The sequence below is a fragment of the Sphaeramia orbicularis genome, unplaced genomic scaffold, assembly GCF_902148855.1.
Source record: "Sphaeramia orbicularis unplaced genomic scaffold, fSphaOr1.1, whole genome shotgun sequence".
Classification (NCBI taxonomy): Eukaryota; Metazoa; Chordata; class Actinopteri; order Kurtiformes; family Apogonidae; genus Sphaeramia; species Sphaeramia orbicularis.
This window is the reverse complement of record NW_021941633.1, coordinates 25,278-40,285: the sequence shown is the minus strand read 5'-3', so window position 1 is coordinate 40,285 and position 15,008 is coordinate 25,278. Positions and strand designations below refer to the sequence as shown.

General features: G+C 41.4%; 1 protein-coding gene across 1 annotated transcript; it reads right to left on the bottom strand.

Annotated features, from left to right (window-relative positions):
• Positions 1-5,340: 5,340 nt before the first annotated feature.
• Positions 5,341-11,043, bottom strand: LOC115416625 (toxin 3FTx-Lei1-like). The gene is made up of 3 exons (XM_030130462.1): positions 10,725-11,043; positions 5,699-5,806; positions 5,341-5,618 (listed from the first exon to the last, which is right to left on the bottom strand). Exons 1-3 carry the CDS (start codon positions 10,768-10,770, stop codon positions 5,461-5,463), a joined length of 312 nt encoding a protein of 103 aa, XP_029986322.1. The 5' UTR covers positions 10,771-11,043; the 3' UTR covers positions 5,341-5,460.
• Between the last annotated feature and the right edge of the window lie 3,965 nt (positions 11,044-15,008).

The following is a 15,008-nucleotide window of genomic DNA, read 5'->3' as shown; positions in this document are numbered from 1 at the left end:
CACATTAAAAAATGTCATCTACAACTTCCTAAGTGCATCAGTGAAAGACTCATGGCATGATTCATAGGAGAAGTGCCGCTTTGTGGACCTCAGCCTGTTTTGTTTTAGGACTGCCTCCATGTTCATGTCTTCACAAATGTCTTTGAATGCCATCTGTGCAGTCTCAAAACCACTTACCCTGTAGTCTTTGAGACCTTACTCTGTCTTTTTCAAAAGACTCACAGCTAAGTCCACATGCATGGTGGGAGACTGCATGAGTTTGCTGACTTGCTGTGTTGCAGATAAGATGTCATCCCAGACAACAGTGCAAATGTTAAAGCACTAAGAACCCACCTCTTCAGACACAGACTGGGCGTCAGCCTTTGTAACAGGGTCCTTGGTGTGGACTCTCACCTCCATTAAAGCCTGTCTCACTGCAGCTCCCTGGTACCTCATAGGCTCGACGCTCTTGATCTTGCTCTCCCACCTTATTTCTGACCACATCTTCAAGGTGACGCTGACATGCTTTTTCAGTATGGTCCATCTTTGGGTGGAGGCTCAGAACAATATATACAGCTTCTGAAGGATACCAAAATAGCTTGTAGCATCAACAGATCCCTTAGCGGCATCACATGCCATCAAATTCAATGTGTGTGCCCCATAAGGCACAAACAGTGCTCTGGGATTCTTCTCTAAGAGCCTTGCTTGAACTCCTTTACTTTTCCCTCTCATGTTGGCCCCATTGTCACATGACTGTCCTCTGCAGTCTTCAAAAGGAATGGCTAAAGGCGTCCATACACTGCAATTTTACAGACCATTTCTCACTGGTGCTTCTCTTTCTGGGATGGGTCCAGATGTGTCTCTAATGGTGTGTGCTGCTTGGTGCAGTGGACATGGGCTAAGGAGAAGACATGAACACCTCACCACCAGCAATCGTGTGTTCGCAAGGAAAACGCAGCTGTTTGAAATCCTGCTCGCTCCTCCTGAGGGTATGGCACTGTCAAAGCACTGCCACGAGCCCATGGGCCTCAGATTCTCACACTGTGCATGTACACAATAACACCCAGCTACTGTAAGCTAATGCTAAGCTAACAGTAGCTGGCTATTGTCCTAGTGCAGTTTATCTGTTGCCTCTTCCCGCTAGTTCCCTTTGCTGTAGGACTGACAGCCCATACTGTCCACGTCTGGACAACCAGTTCCTGCACCAAACACGTGGTCGTCTGTTCTTCTTTTTTGATTCCTCACAGATAAAGGCACATATTACCAAAGCAGCTCGTTGGTTTTTGTTTAGCACTAGCATTTGGTTACTCACACCAATACACAATTGTCTATGCACTTGTGGATTCCTTGGCATTTTAACGTTGTATTTCCGGATCCAACCCTGGAGCGTGTGGTGCGTCCTCTGGCGTATGGTCCTACAGTGTGGTGTATCCTCTGGTGTATGGTCCTACAGTGTGGTGCGTCCTCTGGTGTATGGTCCTACAGTGCGGTGCGTCCTCTGGTGGATGGTCCTACAGTGTGGTGCGTCCTCTGGTGGATGTTCCTACAGTGTGGTGCGTCCTCTGGTGGATGGTCCTACAGTGCGGTGCGTCCTCTGGTGTATGGTCCTACAGTGTGGTGCTTCCTCTGGTGTATGGTCCTACAGTGTGGTGCGTCCTCTGGTGGATGTTCCTACAGTGTGGTGCGTCCTCTGGTGGATGGTCCTACAGTGTGAGAACAGGAACTGTGAGCCTGACTTCACCATTGATTCGCACAGTTTGAGATGGAGCTGCATGCAACGATCGAAATAATCGCACAGTGTATGGACGCCTGAACTCCTCCAGTCTATCCAGGATCATGGATGCCAGGTGCTGGCCTGTGGACTCCTCTGCTTCCAAAAATCCAATAGAGTGTTCCCTGGTATGGGGCTTCTCCACCAGTGACACTATTCTAATCACCGCTGACAGCTGTTCAGTGTGGCTTATATCAGGAGTACAGTCCAGAATTATGGAGAAAACTGTTGCCTGCTTTGTGTCATTAACTCTAACAGAAATTATTTTGCTGCTCAACACATCACTCAGTTCATTTTGCACATGATGGCCTAGGTAGCTGGTGTGACTGGCTCTTCCTCTTTGGACACAGCTAAGGTGATCTTTCATAATGGGATCAAACCTGGCCATAAGTTCGACCTCTCTGAGAAGGTTCCCATTAGATGGTGGGAACAGTGTTTGAGTGTGTCCCCTCAAAGACACATTTGGAATTGCCAGTGGTTGCAGTATAGCAGTGAGACGAGTCAGCGCTTCTGTCCGCCGTCCCTCTCGGCCTCCAGAAGTGCCACCTCCTGCTGAGCACCAGCTTTTAACCTCACTGCCAGTTCCTTCCATGCTTTCATGCAGTTGAGGTGTTCTGGGCTGTTGTCATGAGATGCAAGTAAATTGCTTGCATGTTTCCAGTTGGTCACTCCTGAAGTTGTTAAATAAATGGTCCTCTTAGAAAATAATTTGCAGCAGAAGCAAAAAAGGCGATTGTTTTTTTCTGAATATATCAGCCAGCTTCGAGCCATTTTTGTCACCTTAACTAGTGTTTTCTTGAAATAGTGGTGGTGACAGCTTCTCCCATCACTCTCATTCCTGTACAGTGTAAGTTAAATAAAAATTATTTCTCACACACAAAATAGGGTTTTTCAAAATAAAAGCCTTAAATCTACTAAGTTATAAGTTTTTTGCTCAACTGCTTGTACAATTTCAAGTCACTCAAACAGACTCTGTCACACACACACACAGTAGGGTTTTTCAAAATAAAAGTCTCATTGATGTCTCGGTGATGGTGCTTTCAGCAGAGGGGTGCAGGTGTTCTGTAGTGACGAAAGGATGACAGACACAAAAGGGTGGGAGCTGGTGTCAGGACAGAGAGGTGTGAGTGGAGCTGAGGTGTCAACGGTCGCAGGAGGCGGAAGGTGTGGGATGAGGTGCCGCCCGATGCGGCTTGCAGTTTTAATGTCTGTGATATCGTTAGTACAAACACTGAATTCAAATGCAGAACTCGGACACAAAAAATAAGATTCAAAAGATTTATTAATTAGACACAGGTGTAAAAATAATATAAGTGACAGAATTTTGAGGATAAAGGTTGGGGATTTCCTCCTCTGATTCGTCCTCCGGATCGAGGGCGACAGCCCATCTCCCCGAGCGGCCTTAGGGGTATTTTTCCCGACTAGGGAAAAGCAAAGGGAGGTCAGGGACGGAAACAGGTCATACACAGGCAGGCTATCAAACAGGCGACAGGACATAAGGACAAAGCTAAACTCACGTACCAGTAGTCAGGGCGAGAAGGTCAGAACCAGGAGATCAGATGAGGCAGACAAAACCGACAGGGAGCAGGCAGAAGGCAAAAAACCGAGGAATCCAAAAAACGGGTCACAACAGGCAGACAAACGAACAGACAAGGTCAAAACGCTGGTAAGAACTGCGAGAGTTACAAACTGGCGTCTGACAGGGGGAAGAGACAGGGTTTAAATACACAAAAGGGAGGGCAGACAACTAGACACAGGTGGAGCAAATCAGGGCGGAGACAGGTAATCAGGGGAAAGGTGAGCACGATCAAGGAAAAGGAAGTAAAGACAACAGACAAGACATATGAGGGGAAACTTGACAAAATAAAACAGGAAGTGACAAACAAAACATAAAAGACAGACAAAACCAGACTATCGTCTGGCTGCAGGTGTGACAATGTCATCGTATTCCTTTATACAAAATCTGCGTGATGTGGAAAAAAGGACCCGGAAATTACGGGCAGTTATGTTGTTAAATATCTTTTTATTGTCTCACAGGTGCATTTTGGGAATCAAAGGAAATATTCAAGGCAGAGTGTCACACAAAAATGGCTGCTGGTGCAAAATCACTCACGATTTATGTGTTTAAATATTCAGGTTCCACACGTAACACCAGTGGACACGATGGGTTCCACACCAAACCTAGAATGAGACTGAGATTGATGAAAAACCCACGTGTGGATTAGAAAAACCACTAGGATCCACACATTGAACAGTGTCTGTATTTAGAGTCTATAGAAGAGCATTTACACACGTTTACACAGCTAATGCACTGACACCTAGGGAGATTTAATGTCCATATTTGGGTCCTATTTTTGGACCCAATATTTGATTCTAAATTCATTAATTATGATTTGGCTCAGGTCAAGAGTATAATTTGAGTCCATTTCTCTGAGGTCTTCATAAAATCCATCCTGGGGTAAATCTGTCTACATTTGCTTTTTCTTATAGAGGGTCTGCCTGTGACGTCAGCGTTAGCAGAAGTCACTGTGGCTCCGCCCACTGAGTGTCAGACAGAGGCAGATGAGTGACAGCGTTGGCTTCAGTCCTGTCTAAACTGAAGAACAATATTGAATCCAAAATGGGGCAGAGCTGTTGTTGGTTGATTGTATTTTCAGGTTCTTAAAGCAGTGGGAGCTATCGTTTACAGACACCCAAAGACAAAGAAAAGAGAAGGAGATGGATCCACAAATCCAGGAAACCAAACCTAGATCTGTGGGTCCTGTTTGGTGTCAGCTAACATTCACTGATGCTGTATTTTTGGGTCCAATCAGACCTGAAATGACCTATTGTTTTGGCTAACGGTCCTTCTTAGTGCAGCTCTTGGTTTCATGATCAGATCTTTCCTGGTTTTTGTCTCATTTTGTGATTGTGAACCTTGTGCTCCTACATGATTAGTAAACTAACTGAAACTGAGGCCAACCTAGTTTTACAAATACGGAGGAACTGGAGAATAAAGCTACGACGGAGTATTAGGACCACAGAAGAAAAGAAAAACACTGGTCACTACCAGAAGAAAGTCAGAAAATATGGAGATAAAACCTGGAATTTTATGAGAATAAAGTCGAGAGAGTGAGTGAATATTTAGGATTGTTCTATTTCCTAATTTTTGAAATACTATTCAAATATTTAGGAACACAACATGCAAATGCTTATATTTGTGTGTTTTCTACTTTAGATTTTCTTCATAAAAACATGTGTCACTTGTACTTCCAAGTCTCCAGACTAATAGTCCAGTCCAGAGCACAGTGATCATCTGGCCCATGGAAAACAGATTTGAAAAGCCCTGCACTAGAGCTCTGACAGGCTGCTGTACGGGCAGAGCTCAGGCCCTGATTCCAAAATACCGAACTGATCCAAAGCCTGTGCCTCCAAAAGCAGGAGGAGCATGTTAGGGCTGGCCACGGTGATTCCCAGCACCAAAGGGGAAGTGACTCATGTTGGAAAAACCTGGGCAGTAAACAAACTGGGCAGGATACGATCAGTGGTCTGTGGGGAAAAGCTGGATGTTTGTGTTTATTACAGCAGAAGTGGAAGAAATGACACCAGAGTAGAGGCAAAAACAGTTTAATAGGTACGTTTGGAACTTGTTCTTTTTTTTTACATCATGACATTCAAACTTGTCTGGAGTCAGTCGGAGGTGCAGTGAAGCAGTACGACCATGTTTGGATTCATCCCAGACAGAGGCTGAGGACGGCTGAGGACAGCAGGAGGGGGAGGAGCCCGGTGGGAGCGGTGGGAGGGGCAGCGTTACACAGATCCTGTGAGCAGCAGTAGAACGGACTCCTACACGCATCGCGACGATGACAGCCCCGGACCTCTCCTTTAACTACACGACACAACGGGAAAGGTTTCAGTTTCAACGGCCTCTGCTTCAGCGTGTCAGAGCCGTCCTGTGCTGAAACTTACCGGCGGCGCTGTACGAGTAACAAATGTCCAAAGGCTTGACACAAGTGGAGTTCCTGCTGCATGGCGTGGGGTCGTCAACTGTACAGGTGTAGCATGTGATGGCATGTGCTGCGAAGAAATAAAAACAGGGTCACACACTTCGACTCAGCATCTGCATCCTACTGCCCTTATGCAAAGAAAATATATTTCTCTATATATTGACTGTCAATATATTACTGACTGAAAAATATATTACTGTATAATATATATTCATATTTAAAATATGCAGACTAATATATTGTGTCAGTATATTTTGTATTATATAACAATATATTGAAAAATACATAAGGAATTGCTGCTTTCCATATATTGAAACATATATGACAATATATTTACTTATATATATGTAAATATGTCATTATATATTTAGTAATACACTTCATAATGCATGTATGCATATATACATACATATATTGTCTAGTGCATTACTAAATATATGTAATTATATATTTAGTAATACACTTCAAAATATATACTTGTATATATATGTACATCTTTTTCATCCTATGCTGCCAAAATGACTAAGAAGTCATCTTTTTTCAGTTAACACTTTTTTCATGTATATCACGATGCATATTTTCATGAAATATGTTATTATGCATACCAAGTAATGTAAGTGTTGATAAATATCTGCTTTATGTAAACTTGTGTCAATGGAAAGAAAGTGAGTTTCAATAAAACTATATGTAAAAATATAGGGCAGTTTTTGTCTTCATTGCAATATATGTTTTATATGTATCAATATATGATTAAAGCATATATTGCAGTATATTGGAAAATATATGCACTACTTTCCCATATATGGAAATGTATTTTTTCATATAATGCATTATATTTTTCAATATATTGCCATATATTTTTGTTTCATAAGGGTGCCGTCAAACATGAGACCTGATCTGAACCAGTGCTGAACCACATCCTGCCGCTGGTTCAGCAGTGGAACAGACTGGCACTAGTGCAGTCAACAACCACATCCTGTTTTCAGCCCTCAGCCAGCTGAAGGCTGAAGGGCTTTTAGAATCCTACGGCATCGGTCTGTCTGTCCATTCAACAACGTAATCACATGATCTGAAGAATGATCTGAGATATCTGCACCAAATGTAAGCTTCCAGGTTCCTTTATTTGTACCTCTAACCCTAACCCTGTCACATGTTAGACAGGTACTGGACGGGTACCTCTAACCCTAACCCTGTCACATGTTAGACAGGTACTGGACGGGTACCTCTAACCCTAACCCTGTCACATGTTAGACAGGTACTGGACGGGTACCTCTAACCCTAACCCTGTAACATGTTAGACAGGTACTGGACGGGTACCTCTAACCCTAACCCTGTAACATGTTAGACAGGTACTGGACGGGTACCTCTAACCCTAACCCTGTCACATGTTAGACAGGTACTGGACGGGTACCTCTAACCCTAACCCTGTAACATGTTAGACAGGTACTGGACGGGTACCTCTAACCCTAACCCTGTCACATGTTAGACAGGTACTGGACGGGTACCTCTAACCCTAACCCTGTAACATGTTAGACAGGTACTGGACGGGTACCTCTAACCCTAACCCTGTAACATGTTAGACAGGTACTGGACGGGTACCTCTAACCCTAACCCTGTCACATGTTAGACAGGTACTGGACGGGTACCTCTAACCCTAACCCTGTAACATGTTAGACAGGTACTGGACGGGTACCTCTAACCCTAACCCTGTCACATGTTAGACAGGTACTGGACGGGTACCTCTAACCCTGTCACATGTTAGACAGGTACTGGACGGGTACCTCTAACCCTAACCCTGTCACATGTTAGACAGGTACTGGACGGGTACCTCTAACCCTGTCACATGTTAGACAGGTACTGGACGGGTACCTCTAACCCTAACCCTGTCACATGTTAGACAGGTACTGGACGGGTACCTCTAACCCTAACCCTGTCACATGTTAGACAGGTACTGGACGGGTACCTCTAACCCTAACCCTGTCACATGTTAGACAGGTACTGGACGGGTACCTCTAACCCTAACCCTGTCACATGTTAGACAGGTACTGGACGGGTACCTCTAACCCTAACCCTGTAACATGTTAGACAGGTACTGGACGGGTACCTCTAACCCTAACCCTGTCACATGTTAGACAGGTACTGGACGGGTACCTCTAACCCTGTAACATGTTAGACAGGTACTGGACGGGTACCTCTAACCCTAACCCTGTCACATGTTAGACAGGTACTGGACGGGTACCTCTAACCCTAACCCTGTAACATGTTAGACAGGTACTGGACGGGTACCTCTAACCCTAACCCTGTAACATGTTAGACAGGTACTGGACGGGTACCTCTAACCCTAACCCTGTCACATGTTAGACAGGTACTGGACGGGTACCTCTAACCCTAACCCTGTAACATGTTAGACAGGTACTGGACGGGTACCTCTAACCCTAACCCTGTAACATGTTAGACAGGTACTGGACGGGTACCTCTAACCCTAACCCTGTAACATGTTAGACAGGTACTGGACGGGTACCTCTAACCCTAACCCTGTCACATGTTAGACAGGTACTGGACGGAACTTCCACACGGAACAAACAGTGTTCAGTGTTCCACCATGCATCAGTACAGCAGCATGGAGAAGGAAAAGAACAGAAGAAATACAGAAGATCAAACAAATAAAAACAAGATGCAATCAAACACAATAAAAACCCAGAAGATGAAAAAAAAGTCTGAGATTAAAAAAAAACAAAAACAAAACAGGATAAGAACATTAAAAAATAAAAAAACCTGAAGTCACAATAATAATAAATAGAGCAAAGAAATAGAATAAATAAGTAAAAAGGCCAAAAGTAAAGCACTGGCAGCTGAATGACGCCAGAGAATGAAGAGCATCGAAGGAAAGGTCATTTCAAACAGCAGTGTGAACAGACGGCTGTGAAGCACATGTGGCTTTTATCAGCGGTGGGGGTTCAGCTGTGGATGTCTGTTTCTAATGAGCTGGAGGACTGAGAACAGATTCAACTGAAAACAGATTCAACTGAAAACAGATTCAACTGAAAACAGATTCAACTGAGAACAGATTCAACTGAAAACAGATTCAACTGAAAACAGATTCAACTGAGAACAGACTCAACTGAGAACAGATTCAACTGAGAACAGATTCAACTGAAAACAGATTCAACTGAAAACAGATTCAACTGAGAACAGATTCAACTGAGAACAGATTCAACTGAAAACAGATTCAACTGAAAACAGACTCAACTGAGAACAGATTCAACTGAGAACAGATTCAACTGAAAACAGATTCAACTGAGAACAGATTCAACTGAAAACAGATTCAACTGAAAACAGATTCAACTGAGAACAGATTCAACTGAGAACAGATTCAACTGAGAACAGACTCAACTGAAAACAGATTCAACTGAAAACAGATTCAACTGAAAACAGATTCAACTGAGAACAGATTCAACTGAAAACAGATTCAACTGAAAACAGTGGATGAAGAAAGAACCATGAGATTCTCTCAACAGTTAGAAGGTTTACATCTGCCTTTGGATTGGTTTGGCATCTTGTGGTGACATATTTATGTCTGCTATCATGTTTTTGCATCATTTCCTCAGGTTTATGTTTACCTTTGTTTGTACTTCCTGGACATGTAGTTTTGCACTTGGTTTTGCATCATTTTGTTTGATCTTTGGATGTGTTTAGTTCAGTTTGTCCGACAGTAGGATTTTAAAGGTGGTGTTGTGGCTGAACATGAAAGCTGGTATGATTTAGAAAGGCACAGAGAAGACCAGAGGTTCTGCTCCTGCTCCTTTTGGAGTACGGGTGTGGACATGTTTGTTTACTGAGAGAAACAGAACCACAAACAGAACCACACATAAACAGAACCACACATAAACAGAACCACAGAGAAACAGAACCACACATGAACAGAACCACACAGAAACAGAACCACACATGAACAGAACCACACATGAACAGAACCACAGATAAACAGAACCACACAGAAACAGAACCACACATAAACAGAACCACACATGAACAGAACCACACATGAACAGAACCACAGATAAACAGAACCACACATGAACAGAACCACACATGAACAGAACCACACATGAACAGAACCACAGATAAACAGAACCACACATGAACAGAACCACACATGAACAGAACCACACATAAACAGAACCACACATGAACAGAACCACACATGAACAGAACCACAGATAAACAGAACCACACATGAACAGAACCACACATGAACAGAACCACACATAAACAGAACCACACATGAACAGAACCACACATGAACAGAACCACAGATAAACAGAACCACACATGAACAGAACCACAGATAAACAGAACCACACATGAACAGAACCACACATGAACAGAACCACAGTATATTCATGTATTTATGGACTGGGACTGTCTTTCTAACTCACCATGTGTTTAATATTGTAAGTTGTTTGACTTTTATTTATTAATCACTAGAAGTTTTAGGCGCCCTCATGTGTTGTTCCGACCCCAGGGTTGAAAACTCTGCATAAATACTTCTGTTGCTCAGCACCAGTCCTGTGTGAACAGTAAACCTGTAGTTGTTCCTGTGGCTGTGACTCCTGCTGCAGCTGTACACAAACACAAACCCAAAAAGGCCAATAAACACTGACACACACATTCAGTCCAAATGAACACTAACAGCACAACCACTGAACCCTGCACAGAAAAACAACACATTTACAACTACAGCAACAATACCCACAATGCACTGCACAGAGACAAAGGTGTGGTCCGGACTCAAACTGAGGCATTTAAACCCATTCAGCTGAAACTGTTTCATACTTTGGACTGTTTCTACAAATGAGTAGAACAGACTGAACATTAGACAGGAATGGAGTAAAACTGAAACCACTGAAGTCCACTGGAGTTCAAGTATTTGAGTCCAAACCCAGTCCGGTCTTCCAGTGCTGTGCGTGGTCTGGTTTGAAACGTACCTGCAGACAGAGTGACCAGGAGGATCAGAGCTGAGTAAAGCTGCATCCTGAACACACTGAGCGTGTCCACACGTCGATGCTGCGCGTCTTCCTCTTCTCTGTTTCCTTGAATGTGGGACCGTTGCCCATTTTCATGTCACGACAAACCCTCCACCCATTCCATCCTCCAAGTCCAATGAAAATAAAGTCAGAGCATGTCCAAACACACCTACTTCTCCTTACACTCGTCTTACAACATAGTTTTTGAGAAACACTACATGTTGTGTTTTTACACACGACTGAAAAATAAACTCATCCCCTCGATTCAAAGTGAAGAACATGATTTTTTCTTCCACACCGTTTGAAGGAAGAGCTGAACTTCAGCTCTATTTTTAGCTGAAAGGCTCAGATTGGACATAAAAGGGAGCGGGAGTGGGACGGAGAGGAAGAGGAGGAGGACCGACAGTTTGTGCCAACCACTTACACACTAAACACAAATGTTACAGATGAAAAAGCAGCAGATAGTTAACCCTCTGGTATCCTGTCCACCAAGGCCCTGACTGAGCACCAACTGGGCCTGTCTCACACACTTGTGGAATAATGTCCAAAAAAAAAATTCATACACTTTGTTTTTAATTCTTTTTTTTTTTTTTTTGTAATTATCTTTTTATTATTATTTTTCAGTCAGCCTCATCTTAGCATTTTACACATCATTTACATGACTTCCATGTATGTAAAAAGGAAAAGAAAGTGAAAAAAAAAACAAACAAACAAAAAAAAAAACGTAAAACATTCTCAAACAGGGGCACATTGACAGGAATAGTAAAACTATACAAAGCTACCCAAAATATATTTAAAGGGAAACAACACATATTTCACATTCCATTCTTTTCCCCGGTATGAGATGAACATTGAACATTTAAAGTATAGCACGAACCCAGGGTTTACATGGCTCTATATGCACAATACTCTTATTCAGTGTAATCAGCTCTTACTAGTTTTATAAAAACAACCCAGTTTTTCCAATACTTTGTGAATTTGTCTAAATCCAGTCTGACGGAGAAAGTCCACTTCTCCATCCTATAGATGTCATCTATAACCTCGATCCACTCCTCCATTTTTGGTGCATCCTTTTTTAGCCACCTCCTAGTGATGGCTTTTTTCCTGCTACTGACAATATTCTGAATAAATATTTGTCTTGTGAATGTGTTCTCCCCTGGTTCTCTTTTCCCAAGTATATAGATTCAAAAGTGAATGGAAATGGGACTTTGAAAATTTTCTCCATGCTTTTCTTCAAATCCTGCCAAAAAGGCACAATATAAGGGCAGTCCCAAAATATATGAAAATGATTGGCTTTACTTTCACCACAAAGTCTCCAACATCTTGTATCCTGAAATTTCTGTGCTGGTGTAATAAAACATCTCATAATATTCTGCCGACCATATTCCCTCCATGATAGGGAGCATGTTGTTTTCCATTGTTGCTCACTGATATACTCCCATTCCTCCTCAGATAACGTTCTTCCCATCTCTTTTTCCCACTTTTCTTTTATATATACTGCATTATTTCCTTTTAAATTTTCCACTTCTTTATACAGTTTTGATATTAATTTCTTGCCTGAGTCTGATTCATCTGCTAAAATGAACAGTTTAATTATCCCTGTGTCTGCCTCCTTTAATTTTTTCAGAGTTTGCTCCATATAATGTCTCATCTGAAAATATCTGTATAAATCCTGGTTGTTTAAACCATATTGATTTTTTAGATCCTCAAAACTTTTAATAACATTCTTCTTAAAGAGTTCCCAAAATACTGTTGGTCCCCGGTCCCATCTACGAAACCTACCATCCACTGTGTTGGCTGTAAAATCTGAATCATGTGCAATCCATCGCAGTATCCTACTTTGCTCTGTTAAATTATTTTGTTAGAATTTCAAACCATATATTAAGGGATATACCCAGCCATGGATTTAAATCCTCTTTGAGCTGTTCCCTCAGTCTTTTATGGTTTATGATGGCTTGTATTGGAACAGTATTTGACATAAAACACTCAGTATCCTTCCATCTTGCTCTGTAGGCTGGATTACACATGTTCCATAGAGTTTTTCATTGTGCAGCCTGATAGTAGCTTCTAAGACAGGGCAGGGCTAGTCCTCCTTTAACTCTGGCCAACTGTAAAGTTTTGTATCTTATTCTCGGTCTTTTCCCCCGCCAAATGTATCTTGAGATGAATTTATCCCACTCTGTAAATTCTTTATCTGTTACCTGTATTGGAAGGGTTTGGAATAAATACAGTAACCTTGGGAGAACATTCATTTTAACCACTTCCATTCTTGAAACTAAAGTTGTGAATGGGATTAAATTCCACCTTACCATATCTGATTTTATTTTTGAAATTAATGGATCATAATTTATTGATTTCAATTGAGATAAATCCTGGGGAAGGTTTACTCCCAGGTATTTAATGAATTTTGAATTCCAATTAAAACTAAATCTTTCTTTAATAGATTGGTCAGGATCATAGTTGAATAAGAGAACCTGGGTCTTTTTCACATTTAATTTGTAACCTGAAAATAGTCCAAATTCCTCAAGTGTTGGCATTAATGCTGGAAGGGACGCAGTGGGTTGTGTTAAGTATATTAACACGTCATCTGCAAATAGCGCTATTTTCTGTTCACCCCCTTCCATGTCTACACCTTTTATATTTTCATTCTGTTTTATCCATTGGCTCAGTGGTTCCAAATATATAGCGAATAGGAGACGGCTAATTGAACAACCTTGATGACACCCCCGTTCTAATATGAAAGAATTTGAGAGATTTCCATTGATTTTGACTCTGGCTGATGGTTTATTGTACAGAGATTGTATGGTCCTGATGAATGTTTCATGAAAACCAAATTGTCCCATTACCATAAACAGAAAGTCCCATCTGACAGTCAAATGCCTTTTCTGCGTCCAGTCCCAACATTATTGCTTCCAATCGTTTTGTACTTCTGTTTTGCATCACATGTAGTGTACGCTGAATATTGTCCTGTGACTGTCTCTGCTTTATAAATCCAGTCTGGTCCTGGTGGATTATATCTGGTAAAATTGTTTCTAAGCGTCTGGCTAGAATAGCGCTGAATATCCTGTAGTCCAGGTTAAGAACACTAACTTATTATTAGAACACTCCATTTTGTCCTTTCCTTCTTTTGGAATAACTGAAATGAAGGCCTCCTTCCATGAGTTTGGGATTTCTCCCTCTTTTAGTACCCAATTAAAGGCATTTTTTAGAAGGGGGATCAATGTCTCCCTGAGCACTTTATAAAACTCAGAGGTGTATCCATCTGTGCCTGGAGCCTTGTTTGTCTTCAGCTTTGAAATTGCTGAATTAATTTCTTCAGCTGTGATTTCCTTTGTCAGGGTAGCGTTTTGATCCTCTGTCACTCCTGGTAATTTTAAAGAATCTAGAAATGAAATTATCTGATTTTTATTATTTATCTTTGGTTGAGAATACAACGCCTTGTAATATGTTTCGAAACATTTATGTATCTCTTCTGTTTTATATTTTGTTGAATTTGTAACTGAATCCCTTATTTTGTAAAGACAAACACATTTCTTGCCTTGCACTTTTCCAACAGAAAACACTAGAAACTGTTTTCAACAGACTTAAAATGGAGCCAAACGTGCACATTTAAGACGTCTGCGCTGGTTTTTACCGTTGGTGATGGAGTCCCAGAACAGGACGCATGCATCGTGTAGTGCTGGAAGTGATCAGAGGTGCAAATGGAAAAGATCCTCATCCCTTCGAAATGTCGCAAACACAGAAAAAGTAAAGGGAGAGGGAAAGTGAAGAGCCAGCAGAGGTGAAGGTCTGCGCTGGAAAATGTGTAGAACGGCACAGACTGAAAAAGACAGGATTTAGAGCACGACCGCAGGAGACCACTGTTTGAGAGGAATACACCCCATACATTTAAAAATATAGCTCATACATTTAAGAATATATGTCATACACTTAGGAATATATCTGATACATTTAAGAATATAGGTCATACATTTAAGAAAATAGGTCATACATTTAAGAATGTATGTCATACATTTAAGAATATATCTGATACATTTAAGAATATATCTGATACATTTAAGAATATAGGTCATACATTTAAGAATATATCTCACACATTTAAGAATGTATGTCATACATTTAAGAATGTATGTCATACATTTAAGAATATAGTTCATACATTTAAGAATATATCTCACACATTTAAGAATGTATGCCATACATTTAAGAATATATGTCATACATTTAGGAATACACGTCATATAT

Excerpts from the sequence above, each read along its gene's own strand:
- LOC115416625 (XM_030130462.1), bottom strand. The coding sequence starts at position 10,770 with ATGCAGCTTTACTCAGCTCTGATCCTCCTGGTCACTCTGTCTGCAG. Across the intron at positions 5,807-10,724 it reads CCTGGTCACTCTGTCTGCAG|CACATGCCATCACATGCTAC; the intron begins GTACGTTTCAAA and ends ATTTCTTCGCAG. Across the intron at positions 5,619-5,698 it reads TTACTCGTACAGCGCCGCCG|TTAAAGGAGAGGTCCGGGGC; the intron begins GTAAGTTTCAGC and ends TGTGTCGTGTAG.